The sequence below is a fragment of the Pelmatolapia mariae genome, linkage group LG4, assembly GCF_036321145.2.
Source record: "Pelmatolapia mariae isolate MD_Pm_ZW linkage group LG4, Pm_UMD_F_2, whole genome shotgun sequence".
NCBI lineage: Eukaryota > Metazoa > Chordata > Actinopteri > Cichliformes > Cichlidae > Pelmatolapia > Pelmatolapia mariae.
In genome coordinates, this window is record NC_086230.1 from 14,267,671 (window position 1) to 14,294,718 (window position 27,048).

The 27,048-nt window shown below is 42.6% G+C and overlaps 2 protein-coding genes across 6 annotated transcripts; one reads left to right on the forward strand and one right to left on the reverse strand.

The window, feature by feature from the left end:
• Positions 1–76: 76 nt before the first annotated feature.
• On the reverse strand, positions 77–20,070 carry si:ch73-364h19.1 (uncharacterized). Of its 4 annotated transcripts, none has more exons than XM_063471554.1 (6): positions 19,968–20,070; positions 8,763–9,443; positions 8,189–8,298; positions 5,823–5,915; positions 4,124–4,297; positions 77–1,090 (listed from the first exon to the last, which is right to left on the reverse strand). In XM_063471554.1, the coding sequence occupies exons 2-6, from the start codon at positions 8,911–8,913 to the stop codon at positions 908–910; spliced, it is 711 nt and encodes a 236-aa protein (XP_063327624.1). In that variant the 5' UTR covers positions 8,914–9,443; positions 19,968–20,070; the 3' UTR covers positions 77–907. The 4 variants fall into 4 exon arrangements, with proteins under 4 accessions (XP_063327624.1, XP_063327625.1, XP_063327622.1 ...); XM_063471555.1 differs by having other exon boundaries at positions 4,124–4,294; positions 8,189–8,301; XM_063471552.1 differs by having other exon boundaries at positions 8,189–8,301.
• On the forward strand, positions 10,986–26,991 carry xylt2 (xylosyltransferase II). Of its 2 annotated transcripts, none has more exons than XM_063471551.1 (11): positions 10,986–11,180; positions 15,458–15,959; positions 16,704–16,879; positions 18,267–18,469; positions 19,594–19,674; positions 20,020–20,236; positions 20,628–20,804; positions 21,494–21,750; positions 21,848–22,043; positions 22,348–22,681; positions 24,424–26,991. In XM_063471551.1, exons 1-11 carry the CDS (start codon positions 11,049–11,051, stop codon positions 24,741–24,743), a joined length of 2,595 nt encoding a protein of 864 aa, XP_063327621.1. In that variant the 5' UTR covers positions 10,986–11,048; the 3' UTR covers positions 24,744–26,991. The 2 variants fall into 2 exon arrangements, with proteins under 2 accessions (XP_063327621.1, XP_063327619.1); XM_063471549.1 differs by having other exon boundaries at positions 10,987–11,180; positions 24,421–26,991.
• The last annotated feature ends 57 nt before the right edge of the window (positions 26,992–27,048 follow it).

Consider the following 27,048-nt stretch of genomic DNA (forward strand, 5'->3'; position numbering starts at 1 on the left):
TACATAAACTGCGGTTGTGTAATGAAAAACATTCATGAACAAAGCAATAAAAGTATTTATTACATTTGTTTCCACAGAGAAATAACAAGATGTCAATTATCTTTCTTCAATAAATACAGTACGAGACATATGCAGGGCAAACATACGACACGTGTACATGGAAAGTAAGAGAAAATAACGCACAGAACATTAAGACATAAAATCTGGTGTGTAAGTAGAAAAAATCAAAAGATGGGGTAAAGACAAAGGTTTTGTAATGAATGTCTAGTTTCGATTCCATAAAAGGCACTCTCATTAGCACCTTTTTTATTCTCCCTCTTGCAGGCCTCAAGCTAGAGCAGCGTTGCATTGCCTCAGCGGGGTAAAGAAGCCCGCTTTATGGCAGCAACTAAACAAACAGACCTCTTTAAAAACCACACAATGAGGTTTCCAGTTCGGGGACATTAGAATAAATGAGAAGAGCTAACTGTGAAAACATAAGTCCATTAATGGAATTTAATATGCGTCACTGTAACCAACAAAGTAAATAGTCGTTCCCTTTTTTTGGTATGTTTCAGTTCTGTAGTCCAGAGATCTCCTCTTCCCTGCCCTGTTCGAGATGTGCCAGCCACCTTAGTTTTATGAGTATTCAGTGTTTCTGTTTTCAAACTCACTGGCACGGTAGAGCACAGTAAATGTCACAAAGTATTTTTAACATTCAAACGTGTCCTTCCCTGCAGGGTGTGCGGCTCCTTATGTGGTTGCCTTCCAGCTCATGATCAACATTAGCTCTGTCAGTTTTGAGGTATCAGAATCATCTTGTACACAAGTGTTAAGGATCCAGTCGATTTAGTAACTGCATCTGCGTTACGTTAAATATCGCAATTCTGCTTCACATTCACCAGAAAGCTTGATGGCTTGATTGGCGTCACACGGGTAGGACGGTGTTGTCGGCGGCCTCAAAGTTAGCTGGAGGAGCTGTGTTAGTCTGAACGACGGCTCTAGTGTTGGTGTAGAAACTCTGAGCAGAGGGGACGTCCAGGCTGGATGAGAGGATGTCGTACGGCAGCTCCACCGACTGACGGATGCTCTCTTCATATGTTGGAGGAGGCTGTAGGAGATGGGAAAAAAAAGATAGAAGAGATTTTACACTAAATATTACACGAACATCTATGAGCTGAACTGTCACACTGTAAGGTTGGTCAGAATAGCTAATTGTTTAAAATTAGCAAGTAACTGAAGGGTCCGTGGAGTGTTCAGATCCACAGGTTAACTGCTCTGATTCAGATAAAGTTAGCAGCCAGCAGGTGGACCAAGATGAGCATTTAACAGAACTTAATCAGCTGGTCAGACTCAAAATGCTAATGTAGCATCATCTCTGCAGAGTGAATAAATAGGCTGCTGACATCTATTCATTATTTCTGCTTATCCAATTTAGGGTTGCAGGATGTGTGGGGTGGAGCTGGAGCCTATTTTAGCTGTGATTGGACAGATCATGAGTCTGTCATAGGGCTAATGGGAAATGACAGTTTAATGGTGACAGCATATTGCAGGGGTGTCGAACTCCAGGCCTCGAGGGCCGGTGTCCTGCAAGTTTTAGATATCACCCTGGGTCAACAAGTCTGAATCAAATGATTAGTTCATTACCAGGCTTCTGGAGAACTTCAAGACATGTTGAAGAGGTAATTTAGCCATTTAAATCAGCTGTGGATCAAGGACACATCTAAAACCTGCAGGACACCGGCACTCGAGGCCTGGAGTTTGACACCTGTGGCATATTGGGAGTCGTTGGGCAGCTTAGGGCAGCTCAGACTGCCCAGCTACCTGCAGTCAGATGGGGGCAATGTCAGAAACATGTGGTACAACTAATCTGTGCCCTACTCTTGATTGTGCTGTTGTTGGTGTTCCACTGTGTTCTAGATACCTTTCGAACTCAGATATCGGAACAAAAGCAAGTAAAAACAGCATTTGTTAGCTAGGTAGAGCAACTCTGGTATCACTGGCAATACAGCATAATACTTTGTTTGTTTGTTTGTTTGTTTGTTTGTTTGTTTGTTTGTTTGTTTGTTATTCTGACTTTCCAAGTAAGAAATCCAAGTTGAGGGAACATTCTAGATTCAAATTCTGACTGGGAAGTCAGAAATTCAGATTTCCGACTTATTCAGGACTTCAGGAATTTAAAATTTTGCTTCGTCTTGATGCATGTTCAATCATCCAGGTAAGTAAATCTCCAAAAGTTGATTCTGTTCATCTGGACGTAGCGTTTTGTGGGAGAAACGTTTCGTCACTCATCCAAATGACTTCTTCAGTCTCGGCTGACTGCAGGTTTCCCCAATCTTATAAACAGTACATTTGCATAATGACTGAAACCAGCCCATTGTTCCTTCACTGGGCTGGTTTCACACCATTATAACACACAGGGAGCTGAAATGGCCACTTTTGGTACTTTTCTTGCTGTATTTTCTGATCGCACTTCTCTCACTCCTGGTTAACTCTGCTGTCACTCCTTTCCTGTTCTACCCCACTTGTCAACCACATAGTTGATAGTTTGGACGACTGCTCAGAGAAAAGTTTGCAGTGGTTGAAAACCCTGCTTCATCAGCTTTCTGTAGGCAAATACTTTCACAAACAAATACAACTGCAGTAGCATGAATTAAATACAACACAGAGAGACTGACCACCATTTGCACTCACATTCACATCTATGTCCTAATAACCAGTTAACCTAATTTGCATGTCTTTGGACTGTGGATGGGGAAGCTGGAAAACCCAGAAGAAACCCACATGGGCACAGGGAGAACATGCAAACTCCATGGTTATTGTAATATAGTATTAATCAAATGGTAATATTATGTTTACAGCTGCTATCTTAATACAGATTTAAGGAAAGACATGGAATATCATTCAGTAATGAGATGCACATGTATACATGTTACTGTCATACTCAGTGCCTTTCTATGCAGTGATGAGACTTCTGAAGACTTTTGGGAAACATTTTCTAAGTTGCCAAAGGGCACTGTTCTCCATAGCTGTCTGAGAGCTCACAGTAATGCCACCGAGGTTGCAGACCACAAAATTCTTCAGGGAAATTAAAAGTCCTCGAACAAACCGGGAGGACTGAGTTACTCTGAGAGCATCCACAGACCTGAAAGAACTGAACTCTGACCCTGTGGCGAAGCAGAACGTGTTTATATTTACATTACCAATTAATCCGTCCCCATCCTGGCTGTCTGGAACATGTTCTTTTTTTTTTCAAATATATTATCTTTCTCATCACATCTAGCAGATTCACACTCCCTGACTGAGTCCTCTTATCTTTTAATTGCTTGGGGACCCTCAGGCGACAAGTGCAACCCCACAACCCTGCCCTTCGTTTGATACCCGCACCACACGCGCACGCATACCAGGCTGCAAAGTTTTACTGCCGTCCTGCCTCGGGCCACGCAGGGCAGGCGGGGAAATAAAGGGGTCCATCATCTGAACTCTTACAAGATAGAGTTCAGAGTTGTGTAGAGGAATGTTTGTCAGTGACTAGTGATGGGATGACAGAAGAGTATTGTGTGTGAATGTGCTTTGGTGATGAGCAGTCATGCTAGGGGGTGTTTAATTAAAGAAACGGAGAGGAGGTCAAAGTAGAAAAAAACGGTGGAAGATGGGAGCACAAAGCTGCATTCTTGGGCACTGTTTGCACTCAGGACGCAGGCTTTAATTATGTTTAATGTGCCTTTTTCTCATTACCTTGTTTGCTCAAGCGTTGTGCGAACTAGAAGCTAAGCGAAAGATCAACACGGTAAAACCTCGAAACGCAGCTGCCAGCACAATTCGGCAGCAGGCATTAGATGAGCTGATACTGCATCCTGTTTACTGCACTCTATATGCAGTCTAATCTTTGAACAAGCTCTTGTTACAACATTGTGTGCCAACATCTTTCTATTAACAATAATAAAGAGAGTCTCCTTCTGATTATCTCCACCCACTGTGTCAATACAAATGATGGCTTTCAATAAAAAGCAGACTTTTTTTGGAGCTTTAATGTTCTCCCACAATCCCATGCTTAACAAAACCACCTGAAGGGCTACATTTCCAAAGGCTTTGCAACACTACCAAACTGTGTAATGCAGTTTTAGTCTCTAGTGTACCCCACCTCAGTCACAATGGGTCCATTGAGACCAAAACGGTCTGCGATCATCATGTGGATCTGCCTCTGGCGGTCCTTCTTTCGGACGCTCTCATAGGAGGGGAGCCTCGGCAGGGGGCCTTCCAGCACAGGCAGGCTGTAGCTGGAGGGCAGGCCGACGTAGAACAGCTGACCTGCCTGCTGAGACGTAAACAGACCACAGTGGGACAAGAAGCAGGCGTCTTTATGTTATTTGTGAAAAGTGGTCTGAAGTTTAGTGGGGGAAATAAGTGTTTGGGCCCTGCTAAATTTATAGATTTGCTCACTTAAAAAGAAATGAAAGAAAAGAAATCAAATTAAATAGATTTTTATGGTAGGTTCATTTTAATGGAGAAAGACAGAATACCAACCAAAAATCCAGACAAAAAACCCCAAACACATGACATAAACGACATAAACTGATTTGCATGTCACCGAGTGAAATAGGCATTTGAACCAGCCAGAATTCTGTGTGGCCATGTGACATACAAATTACAATCAGTCAGTCGGTTACAGACATTCATGATCTCAGCTCTTTATGTGTATAAAGCAAACCTGTCCACAGAATCACTTTCTACCATTCTAACCTCTCCACCACCACGGGCATGACCAAAGAGTTGTCAAAGGACATTAGGAACAAGACTGTACACCAGCACAAGGCCGGAATGAGCTACAACACTGTCAGCAAGAAGCAAGAATTATAAAATGACCAACAATTACCCTCATTCTCATGAGAAAGGTGGTGGATCATCCCAAAACTACACCGGAGGATTCTTTAAATGATCTGAAGGCAGTTGGGACCACAGTCACCAAGAGCACTTTTAGTAACACACTACACTAGTGGATTAAAATCTTGATCCCCTTGTGCAGGGGATCCTCACACGGATCCCCTGCACAAGAAGACACATGTACAGGCCCGTCCTAAGACACCAGTAGGTTAAATAATTCAGAGAAGGCTGTGGTCAAATGACACCAAAAGCTCTTTGCCATCAGCTTGACCCGCCATGTTTGGAGGAAGACAAATGCTGAGTATGACCCAGAAAACACCATCCCCAGAGTTAAGCAAGGAGGTGGGAACATTATGCTTTGGGGCTGTTTTTCTGCTAAGGGTACAGGATGGCTTCAGCACATTGAGAGGCCAATGGATGTAAAATCTTAGACGAGAACCTCGGGGATGAGTTTAAAGAGCTTCTGTAAAGAGGAGTGGGCAAAAACCAACTACAAAAAACGTTTTGCTGCTGTGCTTGCCAACAAGGGTTATTCGACCAAGTACTACGTCATTGTTTTGCTTGTGGATCAAATATTTATCTCACTCAGTGACACGCAAATCAGTTTATTATTTTTATGTAATGTGTTAAATACTGGATTTCTGATGTATATTCTGTATATAATATATGTATATTATATATATTATAATTAGAGACTGCTCATTTCTTTGTAAGTGTGAAAATTTACAAATTCATCAGGTATCAAATAATTATTTCCCCCATCATATACCCCATCCCAGATACCCACTTTAAAGGATAAATCTCATCAGAAACATTCACTTCAGAGACGAGGACTTTCCGGCCTATGTGTATTGTAGAGTGTGTGCATGTGAATGAAGGCCCTGCCTTAACCATTAGCATACACAGAGGGGAAGAGTGATGCTTTGTTTGGCTTAATAGCAGATGATGGGCTCTCTCACCTGAGTGCTGCTGTCATCAGTGATCTGAGTCTGCTCGAGAAAAGGAGATGGCACCAGCGTCTGCCTGCTGCTGTAGTACTGAGAGGGAGCACCCTGTAAAACAAACAGTAATAAATTCAAGAAGTTGCGGGACAGGAAAAAAAAACCCTTAGTTATTAAGTAAACACAGGACTGGAATTTCACCTTTACAGTTTAACTAGGTGAAGCATTTTTCTGGTTCTTGTTGCTGAGAACCACTAACTTCAGCCCAATTGACCAATTTTCATGCCTTGTTTAGTCACTTTGGTGCACCGGCTGGTTCAGCAGTACCATAAATTATCTAATCAATAAGACGACCACCCTCAGATTTCCGTGCCTCCTCCTCCTATAAAACAAGACCCGTCAGTGTCTCACTGTATGAGGTGCAGAAATCCTGAAAAAAGGCCGCTAGTAAAACGAGGTAATTGCCTTGCGTCTAAATGAGTCTCCTTTGTGTGGAGAACAATGTGATGTCCTACTGTGTCATCAAGGTCCCTAGGCAACAAACCACACCGTGTGGTCTTTTCAGCGTCCCTCTATTCCCCATGTAGCTCCGGCGGGTACCTGTTAAGGAGCACACTCCAATACACATTATGGCCTTTTTATGTCATTTGAGCCGCCTTTACCACAAAGTCAATTTGTTGCCTGACTGAGATTTAGATCCAGCATGAGGACAAGAGCAGCAGTTGCTGCGAATACTATAGAGGTTCTTCTCACACAGAAGCAACAAAGGCAGCTCAGATTGCACTAACACGGGGTCACATCAACATATCATCAGTTTATCAGATTTATTATTTTCCCAGGCCTTTTTAAACTATGACATCACTCACCATCAGAGTGACGCGATCTGTCGACCTTTGCCATAACCCTCATTACGTTTCACAGACACACAGAGATGGCACCAAAAAAAGGTGATGTCAAAGGTCATTTTCCCCTCACTGGTTTGTACTTTTGAGAGGGAGGATAAAAAAAAAGAAAGAAACGTCACCACGTTGAAGAGAAAAGGAAAAAAAGGAGAGGAGCTTTTGTCGCCTGCCATTGAATCAGCCAGCGTGAAGAAAAAAAGCACAACCGTGTAAAATCAGTGTCGAAGTCGGGGGAGGACCCCAGCAGCAGTGTGCTTTTTTTCTCCTCCGCCGCAGCCTAAAGGAGCTCCTATTGTCCCTCGTCTCCCCCCCACCTACAACACCCACCGTGGGGTCAGTCCACTATTCATGGAACAAACTGAAGCAGGGAAAGGTATGTGACTATGAAGTCGAAGACATGAAACACAATGAAAGAGCGCCTGTGTGTATGTGTTTCTCAATCTTCACTTTCTCTCACTTGTGGTCAAAAGAGTGAAAGCCTCTTTTTCACCACAATTAATCGCAGGAATTGTAACGACACTCATCACTCTCTAATCTGTCACGTGCAGTTCACTGTACGTGACCTGAGGGTAAATAGAAACCATCGTGTGCTTCTCTTATCAGCAACACGGTACAGCTGTAAGCAGAGGTCAGCATGGCCACTTTGTACAAGTGAAACAGTCTGTTAGTTCCTTAAACTCAGGCACAACGGAGCCTCTCCATTAAAAGCACAGCTGAACAGACAGCTTCCTGTCAGTTGAAGGAGGGAGGCATGAGTTGTGTCTCTGCAATCTAAAGATAACACTCAAACCTCACCCCTGGGGACTAATGGAGGGGAGAGACGGGTCAGGAAAAGGAAACAGACGACTAATAAACAGTATAATTCTTTGGGAGTATTTGCATTTCCTCTTTAGTTTATCCTGCACCAGCGCCTGCAGCACTGAGGATAGTCAAGTCTTTCTCTTTAGTGAGCAAACAGTTATGTTATTTTGTAGGTGTGAAGTGATTTTTAACAAAATGTTACACACAAGCTAAAAAAGACCCAAGGACTTGAGTTGGTTTGCTTCACCCTGCCAATGCTGGGACAGAAAAAAAAAAAAATTTGATTTGCAGTGATTTAATTAGGCCACTATGGTGCTGAAGTAGCATCAGTGCTAATTCTGTCCAATTCTATTGGAGAGATAGTGCAGCACTCAAGAGATATTTCTGGCAGCGCGCTATTTCCACCAGAGCAAATTCACTGACTGACACTGATCATATCAAGTTTATTGTAGGCCATGTTTGTGCCGCTATGCAAATTCAATCTGACACCCCTTAATGTCTGCGTGCCCGGCCTGTCTTTGAGTGTAATCTCAACAGTTTGTGCTGAGAAACTGAACATACAGATCACCTTACAAAGAAAAAACCCCCACAAAACTCAGCATCAGGGCGTTTTTTTTTGTCCCCCCCCCCACACACACACACACACATACACTCTCTGCCATGTGGTTTGTTTTTCCTTACCATATCTGCATGTGGCCCCTGATAGGAAAAGAGTCTGCAGCACTGAGGATCCTTGCGGTAGATGATGGACAGCAGCACCACGATAACCACGAAGAACACCAGAGAGGAAACTGCTTGAAGCCGGAGAGAATGAGAAGTCACTTAATCACACTGAGTCAGACACTGTGCGGTTTTTTTTTCCACTCACTTTGCACATTTGAAGCCTGTGATGAGTTCTTTAATAAAAATGTGCTTATTCGCTGTTTTTAAATGTCAGTCCATCTCTACAGTCAAAGTTTCTCCGGTGTGTTTAAAATGACAAACCCAAGTCTCTAAGCTTGTTTTTAATGGGCTTGGGAAACATAAGAGCCAAAGCTGAGACATTAAAAGCCTATATATATATATATATATATATATATATATATATATATATATATATATATATATATATATATATATATATATATATATATATATATATATATATATATATATATATGCATGTGTGGCTAGATTAAATCCAAATGCTGTATCCAAATGTCTCCCTCTAAAGAAACGATTTCTACTCGAATTACACCCTTAAAGCTTTACTTACAGGACGCAGCGACCACTGTGAGTTGATCAGATGTCAGCTGGAAGGAGGGGATGGTTGGAGTTGCAGTTGTGGACATTTCTCCTTCGTGAACTGTTAATCTTCCTTTTACAAATCCTCCTGAACTCTTCGGCCTCAGCGCCGGGGCTCTCATCTTACAGATCAGAAAAGGAATCTGTCCTCCTGTCGCTCCTCTTCATCGTGCGCTCAGTCCCGGACAGGCTGGCAGTCCACATGCGCTCTGCAAAGTGGGGATCTCAAACTCTCTCCACTCGGTCAAACACGCCACACAGCGTTTAAGAGCCCGTGACGGCGCACTGACGCCCTCCCCGAAGCGCGCGTGACGTCGCTGTGGCTTGGAGCCGGACAGCAGCATTGGTTTTGTTTATGGACTGACTGACACTGACTGGAAGCAGCAGCAGCGCGCGGGCATACAGACTCATTACTTAGGCTAATAGGCATTTTTAAGCTGGACCCCTCTCTATGTGCGGAGGACACCAGGCCACGGACACGGAAAACAGCAGCGTCTGTGCTGCTGAATAAATATTACAGCAGGTTGCTATTGCTGCTTCCTCCGCTGTTTAACTAATGGCATCCAGACCAGTAAGTTAGTTAACACCCCGGATTCCTGAGCTGGAGTCCCGTTACCCTGGCAACCGTGGGGGTCCCATCCTTAGAGGCTTTCTACACAAACAAAGACCCAAAATGTAGCATTAGTATTCATAGATGGAAACTATGAAAACATGCGCCAGCGCCCCTTTTCTCCTTTTTACTAGATAAACTTCATAAAGTATGTCACCCCAGATACTTTCATTATTTTATATCTTAAAGGTGGAGAGAGGCACTGACATCCTGTAGACAGGATAAAACAGATCTCTTAATATGCACTTCACATATCTGGCTGTGGCCCAAGCTTGCTGAATTGAATCAGTATATTATACTTTGCCCTCGAGACAGCAAGGAGAAATTAGTTTTGCATACTGGCCATCCTTACAGGGAGAGGGAATTAACTAAAACTTGGAAAAGCCAAACTCCAGCAAGCTTTTTAAGTAATAAGTATTCATTGGAGTCAGCGTATTTTACACAGTAATAAATACATAAATAACAAATCCGTAAACATACAGTTTAGTGTATCATTTTATAATGAAGTAATTTTCCGAATTCGTTTTTTTTTGTTTTGTTTTGTTTTTTTTTTTTGGGGGGGGGGGGGGGGGGGGGGGGGGTTATACCACGTATTGAATTTTACTATTTATGTAAATGCATATGAATGGGTGGTGATAGGCAGGCCTAATCAGTACAGAAAATTAAAAAATGCCTAATTCAAGTAAAATCCTGACCCATGACGCTGAAGGTGATCTGATGGCTTTGTTGTGCTGCGGGTCTCCTCGCCACCTTGGAGGGAAGGGTGACTGCAAATCAATACACAGCTTTTCTGCGTAATTACCTTTGTTCTATGATGAAACACTGATATCCTTAAGGGAGCGGTCTCTCTTTCAGGAGAACAATGCCCCCATCCTGACTGACTTGGCTTACTTTTACTTATAAAAGTAAAGTAAAATGTTGTTTATATCACACTTTCAAGAAAATATCACCGTGCACCTCATCAGATTTGCCAGATTTCATTAAATATAACATTTTACAACGCACTTATGTAACAAAGTTTAAAAAAGGGAGGGGGGGGGGGTGTCATATGAGCTCTGGGACCTGTTGGGGATGTAAATGTCTGACTTATGGTTTTGCAGTAACTCAACCCAAATGAACACCTATGGTGGACTCAGTTCTGAATCAAAGCACCAAATGAGGGAACATGTTTTGGGGAAAACTGAGCTCCAATGTAAAGGCTGACCTCCTGAAACTTGAATCTCAATGCTAACTGAAGATGCTATGAAGTGTAGTGTATGTTAGATTTTCCTTTAATATGTCACCTGTCAGTGTCATGTTATGTCTGTACCTGGACGTTGTAGGAAAATATAATGCCTATTTTTATTTATTCTTTTATTTTGTTTCTGATACCATTACACTGATGTTGAAGAAATAAAAAAATAGAAAATGAATAAAAAAAAGAACCTTTACTTATCTATTTTTATTTCAGGCCATTGGAAATACAAAAAACTAATGTGAGTGAACGCTATAAAATACAGTCAAATAAATAAATAATAATTATTATTATAAGCAGTTCTAATCGTCTTTATAACTTTTTCCAGCAAACCAGGATGTTGAGCGACCCCGCGTGGGCGCGCCGCTCAGAATGAGCCCTGCACGCGCTCCCAGTCAACCGGAGTCGGAAAAATGGTGGCCAGCGTTCGAGTGCAGAAGCTGCTCCGACGATATAAACTAGCGATTGCCGCCGCATTAACTATCCTCCTGATTCAAGGGCTTGTGGTATGGAGTCTGAGAAGTCTGGAAGAAGGCGAGGCAGAGGTGAGGAACCGATCCTCCGGGTGTATTTGGCGTGACAGCTATTCGCTTTGGTTTAATTGTAGAGCTAGCCGTTAGCACTTAGCTTAGCCCCCTGTGAGTTATAGCTGATGTTAGCTGTTAGCAGTTGGGGAAGAGCGCTGCTCCCAAACATTTCAGCACAACGGACCAGCCCTGTCCAGCCCTCCTACCTACCTACCTGCCTGCGTGTCTGTCTGTTCCTCAGTCTCTCATTGACCACACTACCTGGTGAGAAAGTATTCGTTGCTAGACTGTCACAGCCATGAAACCAGAGGAGTAGTTAAGTGGTAGTTAACTTGTTTAAGGAACAGCGGTGAGCTTGGGTACCATCGCTCATGTTTATTTTTTTTGGAAACCATGGCGTTGTTAAAATGTGATGAAAAACAGACCAAGGGGAATATCTAAGACGAATAGTATGCCATGAAGTAATGTAAGTTTGAGGGAGCATGAGAACAGACTGGTGATTCATTGATCCCAAACACTTCATCAGTGTGAGCTGGACCGCCTTCATGTAGTAGTTCCAGGATGACTTGGATCTCTTTTGTTTTATGTTTCCTACTTATTTATATAAACCTGTGGATTGCGATGTGCTTGTGGCTGTTCTGTGACTTTCAATTAGCTTTGAGTATATATGCAAGAGAAAAGTTCAGCAGAGAGCTGCCTCTCCTACGTACCACTTGAAACCGTTTCTTCGACAGTAGCCAAGTCTTGTGTGGGAATTTTCTCCCTGGCACACCTGGAGTGCGCTACCTTGAGGCAGTTTCTGTTCCAGTTCTCCCTCTAAGTCAGGTAACCTGGGCTGTTAACATAGATAGGGGAACCATGCAGGACTCATTTTTTGAGGCACACCAGTGATGATGGAGCCACAGGAATGCACACTGAAAACTGAGGTGGGAGCCCTGCCAGCTCACCGTTGTGATGTATCAAGCAATGGGGTTGTGTAATATTTCTTCCAATATGGATAGATTGAAGTTCTGTGCCTGGCAAGGTTTAAGGCAGGCAACAGATGTAACAGTGGCCGAGCGGGAGGGGAGGGAAAGATGTTTGGCTGTTCCTTCAGAGAAAGGCAAAAAGATGGGTCATTACTCTGTGGACAGTAGCCTCTGTTTGCCAAGGAAATGATTTGCTACTGACCACTTCAGTTTAAACCACGAGCTAATCGGTCAGATGGTGATGCTAGACTAAATAAATAAATCATTTCCTTTAAATGCAGCAAGTGAGTCAACTTTTCTTGCTGAAGTGATTTTGAGAGAGGCTCTGGCTTTCATCACCTGTTTCTGTTTGCTGTTTCATCAGGTGTTTTCATGCTTAAACATGCCTCAGCAAAGATAAGAGAAATGTCTGCAGGGCTGTGGTTTCTGTGTTTAAATGCAGCTCTTCTGTGTTTCTAAATGAGCAGAAGTGCACACAACTTTATAGAAGCTCAACTGCACCTTGGGGTTGCTGTTGAGTGTCTCAGGTGAAAGCATAATGGTCTTAAAGTTAAAAGGTGTGCAGGTGGATGGGAAAAGAGCTGCACTGGTTGTTTGCTTCACTGTTAATCAGATTTATTTATTGACTGTTTTTAATCTTTGGGCCCTGAAGTTGTGGCACTACCACTCAGCACAAATGTCAGCTCTATATGCAGCTATGTTGGCAGACATCTATGCAAATGTCAGCATTTGGTCTCTGCATGTTTGCAATCTTGCAGATGCAGAATCAAATTTCTGACTTGAGCATGCAGATTAATCATCACTTCACCTCTGAACGGTCTCCCCGTGCTCAGCGATCTCTGCCTTATCTTGCATCTGCTCTAATCAGCGTCTGGCAGTGCATGTGTGAACACGGTCACATGCGTTATATTAAATCCCTTGGGCAGAAGAGCGAAAGGATTGCGAGGACAGAAGAAGACATGACGCTTGTCATCCTCGTATCACCCTCTGCTCGCCCGGGTTCTCCTGCAGAGCTGAGTGCTCGCTGCTGCTGCAGCTTCACGCTTCAGCAGATGGCAACGCTGATATGGTTTCACTCGACTTTAATTGGAAAGTAAAGAGGCTGCCTGGCTTGCCTTTGAATCAATACATTTTTTTGACATGATGGCGTTAATTAAAAGCTGTGAACACAAGTGATAAGGAAAATTGAAATGTTAGCCCGTGCTGCGTGCTTGGCTTTCTGCACAAAAACATGTCAGCTGGCAGCTGAAAACTAAGGAGCTTTCTTATGAATGTTTGCTGGCAAACATGCTTGTTGTTATCATCCCGCTAATGTTTTTATTATTCTTTTTTTTTTTAAATGGAATTTTACAGGAATTTGATTTTCAGAACAAAAAGTTTTTGTTGGCATTTTTACATAGTATTAATGCCACATTTTGCAGCTGTGGCATTTTGCATCAAATACAATTTGGTTTATGAAAAGGTCAGAAATGGCAAAAAAAGGATAAATCTTTGTTAAGTAAGGCAACATGGGCTTATTGTCTCAAACTTATGCAACCATCCTTGCTTAATATATGTAGTCACTCTCTAAGGCCTATTCTGAGTTAGTGTCGTGCAGCTGGTCAGACCACAGATTTCTTCCCAGTACTTCCACAGAAGCTGAGGTTGTGTTTAGTTTGGCCTTTGAGTGTTGTGAAATTGACATAAAGACGTTACTAAAGCACCCGCTCTTACACCGATTAAAGGAAGCAAAGCTTTCTTGATGAGTTGACATGTATGGTGTCATAATTTCTCAGAAAGATGGCAAGGTTCCTTAAATGCATATAAGCATCTTCCAATAAGTTTGCACTGCACTGACTGCTGTGTAAGTTTACTTCACAATCCCTCTTACTGTATTGGATTTGAGACTGCAGTTGGCAGCCAGTAGCTGACTTTGCTTTATTGGTTGGCAGCTGGTGTGTTGGCCATGTATTATCTGGCTCCTCATCCCACCGCACAGGCCCGGTCCATCTTCTGTTCCCACAATCTCTGGGCTGTCGGGGTGCCAGCGGTGTGAGGCGAATGAGCGGGCCCACGTTTTACCATAACTTCTGACAGAGGCAGAACACTCTCAGCCCACTCGCTCTTCTTCTTTCTCTTCTCCAAATGAATATTTTGAAGGGACTTTTTATATGAACCAGTAATTTAGTGTGCCAAAACTATGATGTTATTTGGCTAGAAGATTTAAAATGGCTTAAACTGTGTGCGTGTGTGTGTTTCCCTCCAAAAAAGTCCTCTGCCTTTATTTTTTTGAGGTGTGATTTCTACTCCAGTGAGACTGATTCACTCCAAGCTTTTGCTTTGAAACCGAGCCTTAGATGTAAAACTTAAACTGGGTCCTCATTCATTTTGATACAACATCAGTTTAGATGATAACACACTATTCTCTATGATGCATTCTTTTGTTTTGTTTTTTGCACTTGAGCAAAGAGACCTTTCTAGCTTTCATTAGTGTTTACATAATTTTCCTGTTGGGGAAAACGGGCAGCTCTGCACCTGCCCCCAAGCTGATCTTTCCCTTTTATGTTGACATTTTCACAAAAGTATAACTATATGACAAACACTGGGTGGACTTAACATTTAGAGATTTTATGGCCAGAGACTGCAGCAGTGGGACACTTTACTGATTTTATTATGTCAAAGCATTTATAAGGTCTTATCTTGACATTTTAAGGAAGCTCTCAAGCCTTGGTTTCATTTTTAAGAGGTTACAGTCAAACACTATCAAAGTTAGTGCTTTACAGTTGTTGTTTTTTTTATAATAAACTAAAATGATAGAATATTGTTGTTAATTTGTCACAAAATCCCCCTGAGCTCTGTGAGATAATTTTAGCACCTATGTGCATGTAAATTTGCCACATTGTCACTTCTTAATGTGTGTATGAAGGGGCTGTAAACATGTGACCTACTTGCATGTGTGTGCATTTTTCCTGCCTGCGATTTTGGCCAGAGGGAGGAAACTCAGGTCGGTACAGTGAATCACTGGAATCATGTGTGACTGTCCACTTTTTGCAGATTAGCTCCATAAAAAGGCAGAGGCTCAGCTAAAAATAACCCAGATCAGCAGAATGAAAAAAAACAAAAGCAAGTAAACACATCCTTCCCTCTGGGGCTCTGTCTACTGCTGCCCTAGTCGAGGTCTTTGTTTACCTTATGTGTCATTTCTGTGGATTCATTATGATTCATTATGACTCCAAAGAAATAACGCCTCCTCTCAGTAGTGGTTGTCCAAGATATTCTTATGGAATGACTGGCAACAGAGCAGGATTTAAAATATGTCTCATGCCTCTGCTCTCTCTCTTTCCTCAGAGAAAACTAAGACAGTCTAAGCTGCCTGACCACGACAACCAGGACCTCAAGAAAGACAACGCACAGAATTCATTGTCGGGGAGAAACAAGGGAAGCAATGGTGCCAGTGCACTGAGGAAAGGGAGCAGCCGCCGTGGAGGGAAGCCCAACATCAGGCTGAAGACCCCCCAGGAACGGGGAATGACAGGGGTTGGAGTAGATGGTGTAGTCCCCCACGATCTCTCCAGCAGCCGTAACCTTAGCGAGATCCGCAGTGGCCCAGACGGGGCAGGCAAGTTACCTGCTGCTGCCATACCAGGAGAGCCAGGCAGCGTGGACGGGGCGCACCAAGCCCCCAACAGTGACTTTGTGCCTAAATGTGATATCATAGGAAAGGATGCGCTGTCTGCTCTGCACCGCGCCGCGTCACAGCAGTGCAGACAGGAGATTGCCAACATCGTGTGCCAGCATCAGGCCGGGCAGCTCATGCCAGAGTCACTCCCTCAGTTCTGCCCTCAGCTTGGTGAGAACCCGCTAAAGTTTGCATGAGTATTTATAATCGCTTGTAGTCTACAAACTTCAACGTGAAAGGAGATGAATGTAAAAAATGAACAAAATGACACTTTTTGACATTTACTGTAATTTTTACTCACCAGTGCATTTTCAGTCAAGACATTCTTCGTTGCCAAATTTCCTTGACAGTTATAGGATAATTTTGTTTTATAGATTTTGTTATTTTTCAGTCTAACAATGTTGTAGCTGTTACAGTTTTCTTTGGTGCATAATTAAAAATGTACTAAATTCAAATACTAAAAACAAAAAGATTTGACCCACTATGATAAACAGCAACAAATAGCTGTTTCATGTCCTTAACTCAGAAGAATTTTTCCATCTTTTGCCCATTGCTATGCTTAGATTTAGGGTTATACATTATAGATCGTCAAATGTCTCTGATTATATAGCCACATTTAGGGAACTTGTTTGCAACTGCAGTATAATGCGGGGGTTGCACTGGGCCAAAAGACTCGACCCACGCCTCTGGCTCAGTTGTGCCATTACTGTAAATGCAGCTTGCAGTGTTGCTGAGTTGGACGCTTTGTCAAAAAGAAAAGTAAAAGAAAACCCTTTTAGGTTTTGAATACTTCAGAGATGTAACATGGTCAAATTAAATCTCTTTCAATCCATTAATAGTGCCTGTTAAACAGCTAGCTTAGAGGTGCCCCCAAGCCTACTGAGTCAGTTATATTTGTCTGTCCTGTTGGGACAGGTGTGTCACACCCAGTTCAGGCTGTTGGTGAGCTGGAAGACAGCCTATCCGAAGTGGAGAACCCCGTCAGGGTGGCTTTCGTTCTGATGGTCCACGGACGTGCTGTACGGCAGCTCAAACGTCTCATCAAAGCCATTTATCACCGTGACCACTATTACTACATCCATGTGGATAAGGTAATTACAGAGCTTCAGCTGCCATGCAGTCTCTTTAGACAGTATTATTTTTGGTGCTTAAATATTATATTAAACAGTATGTGTTTGGTGCACTCACAGATGCTTTTCCCAGTTAGATCTTCTTGCATTATGAAGGTTAAATTTATCCCACGGGTCTCACAGTGTAGTAAAGGGGATTAGCCTGGATAGAGCAAAGTGTGGTTATTCTTAGGGGCTGGATTTAGTGGAGGAAAGGTCTGCTGTCATGTGCAGCCGGAAGGCAAAAGACAAATGCACGGCTGGTACTGAGGCAGGGACCTCAGGTGTGTTGAGCAGAGACAGCAGAGAAACAGGTGCCTGTTCTCAGTGCACCTGTGTTGCCGGAAAGGTTGTGGAGACGTAGGGAGTTGCTCTGTTCTGCTGCCAAGGGACGGCAGAGCAGCTCACCGGAGGCAATGATGGATAAGACGTCAGTAGGACAATCACACCACAGACACAGTCTTAGATACTTTGCTTGCCTAACCTCATCCATCTCAGAGGCAAAAGCCTGTTTGAGAGATGAGGCTGTAAAACAGGTCAGGTTTGTCCTAGAAAATGTCTGCCAACTGCTCTGCACCCTCTTATCCTGTCCTCTTCTTCTCCTGTTTAAAGGTGAGCACTGAGTTCAGACTACTCTTTTACCATTCGTTCTCCTATTTTCTAATTTCTGCAAAAAAACAGTATACCCTTTTCATACTATACAATCTTTTTGTCCTCTTTTAAATATACAAGACGGAATCGATACCCTTTGTTCATGCTTTGCCAAACGCAATTGGAGTTTGTGTCCCCAAACAGTCACTTTCGAAGTGTCTGTGTCTCCCTAAACTGCCCATTTATTGCTTCACAACGTTTATTAGCTCTCCTTATTTGCCCCTTGTCAATTAGGTTATAATTAATCAATTTAAGTTCCAAGTAGAAATAATAAAGAATTTTTGAACCTTCAGTTGTTGGTTTCTTGCATATTTCAGACACTTGCAGTGGTCACATGTTCACTCACTCAATTTTAAGACCGCTGCATAAAGCTTGGCAGCTCAGCAGCCTCTATTTCTTCCTTTAATCCCCGCGCTGTGGTTTGTTCCAGACTATCTTTTAAGCTCAGTTCATTTATTTTTGTCTCACCTGCAGTCAGAAACTAATTTTGATTCTTCCTCTATCGTCATTATGACCCACAGCACAGAGCACCATGTGGCTGTTGTTCTTCTCAGATCAAATTCTCTTTCAACACGAGCCAGTTTTGTGTGATGGTCTTGGCACAGTGGCAGCTGCAGCTCTGTGAGAACAAAGCTAAAAGTAGATTATGCTTTTGTTTCAGAAGCAGCCTCTCCTCATTTAACTCTTTAACTGACGTTTGGCTTTAAAACTCTGACAGCGGTCCGGCTACATGCATCGGGAGGTCCTGCAGATAGCCCAGCAGTACCCAAATGTGAGAGCCACGCCATGGCGCATGGTCACCATCTGGGGAGGAGCCAGCCTTCTCAAAGCCTACCTACGCAGCATGCAGGATCTGCTCTCCATGCTGGACTGGAAGTGGGATTTTTTCATCAATCTCAGTGCCACAGACTTTCCAACTAGGTTGGTCACACATATACACAGAAATAAACTCAACAGCTAATCTTTGCTGTTAGATCATGGCAGAAAAGGTTAAATATGTTTGTTGCACTTTACCTAAGGTGTACATTCACTCCCACATTTGAGCCTAAATCCATGCAGTGCAAGATTAAAAAAAAGATGCTTTGAGTTTAGATGGGTTACTGAAGAGGGGACATAGATATGTGAGGCAGGAGTTGCTCAGTGAATCTCAGGCCAAGTGAAAAAAAGAGCATTAGGCAGATTGTCAATGAACCTCTGCCACAGAGGGTCATGGGAGATCAGGATGGTCATAAACGCTATAAACTGAAGCTTTTACCTGAAGCCCTAGTAATGCCCAAAGCTGTCTTTGACTCTCTCTCGCCCTCTTGCTATCAGTTCAGTGTCCTGCCATCAAAAGCAGTGCTGAGACATGTGTGGGTGTGTAGTGAAACATTGCAGCATGGTGTTGCTTCTGCTCCTGTCAAAATCATTGAACCGCCATGTTAAAACAAAAGAAACTTAACAGTTGGTTACACCACTTATCTTTCATAATCCCAAACAGAAGAGGGTGTCTTGAGCTATTTTCACTCTATCACTCTATTTGTCACAGTGAAGTTTATTTTAGAGCTAAAAAAAAAAGCATTTTAGTGTGCACTACCTCTTTAACCTACTTTGTGTTTGTTGTATTCCCTCAAAGTTTGTATCTTGAGCCATTTTTCATTGTTTTTGAATGCCTCTTTCACTTTCGCAAAACTGCACCTACAATTACAGCGCTTTTTACAGCAACATTACAAAGAAACTTAACAGTTGGCAGATAAGAGAATCTAGTGGCAGCTTCAAATGAATTATTTTGGGCATGAATCAGTTTTGGCTGGCTTGTTTCTGGGGCAGCTTTGAACCCCTAACAAAGCAGCTGTTAGTCCACCTGAACCATCTCAAGGGGAAAAGGCTTGCTTGGGTACACACAGAAAGACAATGTTTTCTATGCTGTGTCCAGAGTAGCTTATTTCAGCTAGCACAATACTCATAACACAGTCCAAAGAACCCTGTAGATGTCCCTTTTTTTGCTCTCCTGCTTCAACATAACCCTTCCTCCTTTCAATTCTCACCATAATGCCCTCCTGCAGGACCAATGATGAACTGGTGGCTTTCCTGTCGCTGCACAGAGATAAGAACTTTCTCAAGTCCCATGGGAGAGAGAATGCCCGGTGAGTTTGCTACATAAAAGCAGCACAGTCTGCAAATACTGACATCGGGATGGCATTTTGACTTATTATAAATTAAATTTGACACACCTTTTAATACTACAGAAAAACTGTAACTGAACAATGTTAATGAATGAAATCACAAAAAGTTGCTCTATAAATTCTCAGCAAATAGAAGTGTATTTAAATATTGCTGCAGATACAGGTGAGCTGGGGAGCAAAGAGCTCTGTCAGATCCATTATTTAATGCAGTGTTACAGTTCATTATCATTTACTGCGATGAATGGTGCAAATACCTTCACCCGTGTCTCTTCCACCCATCATTTTCAGCTGTGTTCTGTGTTCCAGGTTTATTAAGAAGCAGGGCCTTGACCGTCTCTTCCACGAGTGTGACAACCACATGTGGCGTCTAGGCGAACGCAACATCCCCGAAGGCCTGGAGGTCTCAGGCGGCTCCGATTGGTTTGCACTCACCCGCCGTTTTGTGGAGTACGTCATCAACTCCCAGGACGAGCTTGTGTCGGGACTGAAGCAGTTCTATTCCTACGCTCTGCTTCCTGCTGAGGTAAGCGAGCTGTAGGCAGTCTGTTTATCTCCCGTTGTTGAGACAGTTTCATATACAAGCCTGTCTCAGGCTCGTCGTCCCCTGCCAAGTCAGAAGAGCCTAGCAGCAGAGATAATGTAATACTTTAATCTTTCTGGCACAGCGTGCAGCAGAAGTGCCAGATGAGAGGAGGCTTCGCTATATTTTATCTGTGTAGTTTGGTCTCAGAAGAGTTGCTGTCTGTTCACCGCTATAGAGCTGTGACCTTTTTGTAATTTAGACTGTGGTTAGAAACAGTTTATACTTATATTTGATGGTTTACACAAGCTTAATTTGGACACAACACTTGGCCACACTCTGTTTTCTCACACAGTGAAGAAATAACGTACCTACTCATACCCTTTCTTCCCAGTCTTTCTTCCACACAGTGCTCGGGAACAGTCTCATGTGTGACACCCTGGTGGACAATAACCTGCGCGTCACCAACTGGAACCGTAAGCTGGGCTGTAAATGTCAGTACAAGCACATTGTTGACTGGTGTGGCTGCTCTCCCAACGATTTTAAACCACAAGACCTCATTCGAATCCAGGTGAGTTCAACAGAGGATGCCACTTTAAAACAAAAAACAGGGCTGAGTGATATAGACAGAAGCCATATACACTCAGTGGCCATTTTGTTAGGTACACTTTGCTAGTACTAGGTTATATTCAAAAACATTTTAAGTATTTCTTTCTGATGAATCGTTTCACTTGGTAAAATGTTTTCATTCAGCGATAGTCTCTTGTCTTTGAAGTGGGGATGTGTAAGGTTCTGATTCACAGTCAGTATATTATCTTTAGTAGATGGCAAAACACATTTTAGCCACCTAAAAGAATTGCATATGAGTAATGGTGTGTTTAGATGATTTTCTCTGCTTTATCTGCCAACAGGTAAAGCTATGTCAAACAAGGAAATGATTCTAATGATAAAAACATGAATGGAAATTGTTCCCTCAATCAATTAGTCTGTATTACTATCTGGCCTCCTGGAGTTCTTTGGGGTTAGTTCTGACTGCAAGCAAGGAAAGGCACACAAAGTAGACTAATGAGCCCTGTTTCTGTAAGATGGGAAATCTCAGTTTTTGTCAACAGAGTCCGGTGGTTTTGAAAAAGCACAAGGGCAGAGCTGCAGATACTTTACAGAAGAAGGGCTTTATTTAATGCTAAATCAAACTGACTTTAACTAAATTCTAATTCTTTGTCAAATATGTTTTTGCTATTTTCTCTTCCTCATCCACAGCAACTGACCCGTCCAACATTCTTTGCCCGCAAGTTTGAGTCCTCAGTGAACCAGGAGGCCATAGACATCCTGGACACTCACCTGTATGGCCAGTATGCTCCAGGAACTGTTGCTATCAAGGCATATTGGGAGAGCCTGTTTGAGCAGCTGGACGGCGTGGGCTCTCTCAGTGATGTGGCTCTCACAGCGTACTTGTCATTCTTTCGCCTGGGCCTGAAGAGTTTGGTGACTGCTCAGAGCAACGTGGAGGCCTGCAGGTGGAGAGTCTGTTCTGCTTTGCTTTGTTATTGTCACTAACACAGCACATAAGCTATTTTCTTTGTCATGTTTAATTTATCTATTTTTTTCTCCCAGGTTTGAACCAGTAGGCTTCCCTCTATCTGTGCATGTATACTTTTATGATGACCGTTTCCAAGGGTACCTGGTTCGCCAAGAAGTCCAGGCAGTGGAGTCAAAGGCCAGGGAGACTTTGGAGATGTGGGCAGTGCCTCAGGCTACACTCGTCCTTGAGAAGAACCTTAAAGAATTTGAAAGGCTCAAGAATCTGGAAGTAAGCACTCTTTAGGTTTTTTTGTACAAACTTTCAAGATCAAGACAACTGCAATATGAGGAAGATTTTCTAGCTGATATCTAAAAATTAGGGTGGCTGTATCAGGCGTGATCTGACAAAAGCTAAACTGAAGTTTAATTAGTTTAACAAAAAGTATGTTAATACTGGAAGAAATGAATATTCACTCACCTTCTTCAAACAGGAAGGAGTGGGTCTCTTTTGTAGTGTTGTCAGTGTTGTTGTATTATGTCACATAAATTTTTAAAAATATTTTTAAAAAATTACTTTTTTTTGTTATCCTAAGATCGGTACTGCGTGGGATCCCAAAGAGAGGATCTTCCGTAACTTCGGTGGGGTGATCGGCCCTTTGGATGAACCTCTGGCAGTCCAGAAGTGGGCACGTGGTCCGAATCTCACCGCCACTATTGTGTGGATCGACCCGGCTTTGGTGGTGGCGGCATCTTATGACATTACAGTGGATTTGGATGCAGAGTACACACACTACAAACCGCCACTGCAGCACCCCCTGCGGCCAGGCACCTGGAGGGTACGGGTGTTAAAACAATGGGAGCGTGTGGCAGAAGTTCACTTTCTTGTCATGCCATTAACTTTTAATAACAAGGAGCCGCTACGCAAAGGTGAGACATGTATTTATAGCTCTTTATTTTCATTTTTAATTTGAAAAGATAAGGCTGGTGTTATTCTTTATTTCGCTTTCTGTGACAGAATCACATGATGAAACACCAAATCAGTCAAGCACTACATTTTCCCTAAATACTTGATCAGTCGTGTCTGTCGCGATCACAGGGTGTCTCCGTGCCCTTTAAAAGTCTTGAACTTCAAATGTTTTCAGTCATGTCATTCCAACATTTTGCGACACACCATTTCAAGCTTTCACACATTTGGTTCACACAGAAGTTAAAGCCATACTGTTTTACCTTTGTTCAGTCTGCTGTAAATGTAAGTGGATGGGTATCAGGTGAATGCATTTATTTTTACTTCTTTATAGTTTGTCTGACCCTTTCAGGTCAATTTTTGTGAATGCAAATGGTTAACAGTAACAGCAAGTTTTTGTTTACGTCCACAAACATCTTAAAAATCCCTGAGGCCCAGTTGGAAGATGATGCAGCTGAAAATGATAGAGAAGAAGGAGGCCTTGCTAGTTTTATAGTACCACTTTTAAATAGCTGTCCCAATCAATACTCTATGGAAAAGAGAGCATGCAGGTTTAATGACAGAAGCTTATCTAATACTGATTGCTATTGGTGAATAAAGCCAGTCACCAAAAAAGCATGCTGTGCTGAAAGTATTTTTAACTCAGGACATTATATTTTTGTTTTGTTTTCACATTATTAAAACTAATTTCCTAATATTCAAATATGTGTTTTTAGGTAAAGTGATGTCAGCACTTATAATGTTATTTATTGGGTGTTTTCCTGCCCCTTTATTTATTTAATTTATTTTTTAATGCTCATTTATCATACCAGTCCATCCTGATATATCGGCAAGAAACTAATGTTGGCTATTAAATTCTCTGATTCTCTACTTTCCACTATTTTAAACCAATATTATTACATCAACTTAAAAAGTATGATTTTCACCTTTGATTTCTGTCTCCAGCATGTTTTATTTGAATAAAATGGCAATATAAAGGTTTTAAGAAGTAGACGCATCCCTTAAAGTGCCCAAAACTACTACTACACTCTCTCTCTCTCTCTCACACTCACACACACACACATGTGTGTATTTATATCCTTGTGGGGACATCTCATTGACACAATGCTTTCCCTAGCCGCTTACCCTAACCCTAACCATCAAAAAAGAATGCCTAACCCTGACCCTGACCCTAAACCTAACCATAACCTAATTGTAACCCTGACACTAAAACCACATTTTGAGTCTCAAAAATGCCTTCAAACTCGTGGGGACCGGGATTTTGGTCCCCACGAGGGCTGATTGTCCCCACAAGTATAGTAAACTACCAATTTTTGGTCCCCATGAAGATGTTAATACCCGTCCACACACACACACACACACACACACACACACACACACACACACACACACACACACACACACACACACACACACACACAAGTTTGGTGTTGCCTACAAGCTTCATTAGCTACAGTAAATAAACTACAATGCTGGTGTGTGGTGTAATCAATGACCATGCCTACCTGGGCACACATGGCATCGGCTACGTCAGACTGCACAGTTGATGGTGTTCATTGTTAGTCTTAATCTTTGCATTGGGAATAAAAACATGTAGAATGTACATTAGTGCGTGGTGCTTGATCATTAAAATCTGATAATTTTGTTGGATTTTTCAGAAACTCATGTCATCTTCTGATTTTTTTTCCCCCTTCTGTTCTAGAAGAGGACAGCTGGCTTCATGCAGGACCTCCAGGGAACTTGTACCTGGAGCAGAGCTTCCAGCAGCTGAGCTCAGTGCTTAAACTGCCTCCCCAAGAACCTGCCATGCAGGTGGCCCAGCGTAATGCCCAGTTGGTGGGCCAGGCCCTTGATGCATGGGTGGACACTTCTGTTGAGTCCTTCTGGGTTATCGGCGACTTGTGTGCAACACAGACTTCCTCATGCCCAGCTTTGGGATCTTGTTCCAAGACTGCCTGGAGCTCCTTGTCCCCAGACCCTAAATCTGAAATGGGCCCAGTGAAAAGCGATGGGCGGATCAGGTAGCCCTCAGAGAAGAGAGACTGCAGACTTGCACACACAGGAAGACTCAGAGAAAACCGGAGACTGCTAGGAGACCTGTGTGAACCAGGACGTCTCCGAGGTCGGCTAAGAGCTCAAGGGCACATAAGCAACGATAAGGAATCTTCCTCCACCGAGGAGCCGCGTCTTTCTCAGCGACGCAGTAATACAGGCTTGAAAGACAAGAGCATGACTGCTAGAAATTTGCACATAGGAAACTGCAAGCGCACAGACTTGTAGCACCGCTTACTGAATGGGTACACGGATGCCGGGTGTAACGTGTTGTTTAAGCTGTCGCACAGGTTTGCAGTCATGATCCGTCTGTGCCGGAGTTTCTTTAAGAAGTGTTCAGGCGCACAGTTTTCCTGCACTTCGGAAGAATCAACAGGCTCCGTGCCGTGCTCCGTCTTCTTTTCGAGGGAGAATCAAACCTGTGAATCATGTTATTGTGCTTATTTTGAAGCATTATTATGTAAGCATTAAGGAACAGATAGATGAAGTGCACTTTACTGTAAGACTTTGGTTTTACACAGAGGTCACTAGGTTACAATGTGAAGATTAGAAGGTAACGGTTAAGGTCATTTCTTTCTTTCCTTCTTTTTTACAATAGGAACAAACTTGCGCTGCCACTCCCTGTTGCACAGACACATCATAAAATACTTGGACTGTAACACAGAGAAGGAAGAGTAGTAGTTCCTAGAGTGGGAGTGGGGTTCTTGTGTATCCTTAGGAGTCTTAAGCTTTTTTAAAAATATTGTTTGTGTCATGTTTTTCACATTTTGTTTGTTAATTCGCAGAACTAGCTGCTAAATTGAGTTAAATTTTCTGTTGTTGCAAAAAAAAGGCTATGAGCTAAACGTCTGGTCTAAGGAAGTGCCTAGACCGCTGGTGCAGATAGCGAGGATGCATTCACAGTTTCTCTGAGATCATCTTTGTAAAACGTCATTAACTGAAAAGGAGGGAGTCAAGACTTTTAGTTCCGCTGTTTGACCTGTCAGGATTTCTTATCTACTCTGCTAAAGCGACTCTACTGAGCTGAAGGAAATGTGGGTAAAAATAACGTTTATTCAGATTACTCTCGGCCCACTGGGAGGATTGAAACCACTCTGTTTATATGTTAGCTCAGCATGTAAGCTGGAAATAGGAAGAAGCAGGCAAAAGCCAAGACACTCTACGTCTGAAACGCAGCTGTTTGATTTTATTTTTATTTTTTAAACAACAATGTCAATGGAAGAGAATTCATACTGTTTTACCTGTCGGGACCTGTAAGGCCCTCATGTCTGTACCCTGGCTACTCCGTGCCAGGTGTCAACCAAGGTATAGGACGTATAACCCCACCATAACACTAACGACTGTCACTTGTTGTCAGTCTTCTCTCTGCAGAATAAGCAAGCTTACACAGTTCTTCAAAATCTCAAAGTTCTCTTAAATGCAAGGTTTTTAGATCACACACCTCCCGTGTATCTGTTTGTATGCAGTATTTTCATGACACGTTCACATTTAATTTGTTAAGGTGAATTTAATTTCAACTTTTTGAATTTTGTATATTTTCTTTTTGTTGTTTTGTTTTTCTTTTTGAGTCCACCGACCCAGAGTGGTCACGAGTGTATCGTCCATTTGTTTCAGTGTGATCGAGACTCTAAGATGCCTTTATGTCACAAAGCTGAATTGTTTACTATGGGATGAAAGCTTCCACAGATGTGCAATCAATGCCTTTTCAGATGATAGTGAAACCCATGTCTGTGCTTTGGTTTGTTTGATTTCTTTTTTACTCCAACGTTACGTGTTTGTTAAGTAATAGTTGGCCACCGTGTGAGTTTTAAGTGACCTTGTTTACCTCGATCAGTACAGTTGCTTCAGTGAAGCCCCAGTTTTATTGGGATAAGGGAGCAGATGAATGGGTGTGACAGATGTTATTTTTCTATCCTGTTTGGGAGGAATTATGTTTGTTGTCTGTTTATCTCTCAGCACTCTAAACTATTAGAGCTGCTCTCCAATCGTGTTACATTTGACGGTCCAGCTGTTCAGCATCATTTGATACAGACCTTTATTGTTTTTGGTGGGTGGGAAGTTGAGGACTCCCTCCGTGCCGCTGTGATAAGCAGCAGCCCGGCTGGTGAGTCATCCAGAGCTCTTATCTGAGCAGGGAACTTCAGCCTCTCACTGAATGCCTCTGGAAAAAGCTCATAGGACAGATCTGACTGATGACTCAATAAAAACGAAAAAACATTAAGATGTTTCCTTATTTTCATTCTTAACATGCCTTTGAATCAGGTGGAAATAGAGAGGA

Coding starts and splice junctions, on each gene's coding strand:
- si:ch73-364h19.1 (XM_063471552.1), bottom strand. CDS start 8,913: ATGAGAGCCCCGGCGCTGAGGCCGAAGAGTTCAGGAGGATTTGTAAAA. Junction 4,298..5,822: donor CTGATGACAGCAGCACTCAG/GTGAGAGAGCCC, acceptor TTTACGTCTCAG/CAGGCAGGTCAGCTGTTCTA. Junction 1,091..4,123: donor ATGGACCCATTGTGACTGAG/GTGGGGTACACT, acceptor CATCTCCTACAG/CCTCCTCCAACATATGAAGA.
- xylt2 (XM_063471549.1), top strand. CDS start 11,049: ATGGTGGCCAGCGTTCGAGTGCAGAAGCTGCTCCGACGATATAAACTA. Junction 20,237..20,627: donor ACGCTCTGCTTCCTGCTGAG/GTAAGCGAGCTG, acceptor CTTTCTTCCCAG/TCTTTCTTCCACACAGTGCT. Junction 21,751..21,847: donor AGCAACGTGGAGGCCTGCAG/GTGGAGAGTCTG, acceptor TTTTTCTCCCAG/GTTTGAACCAGTAGGCTTCC.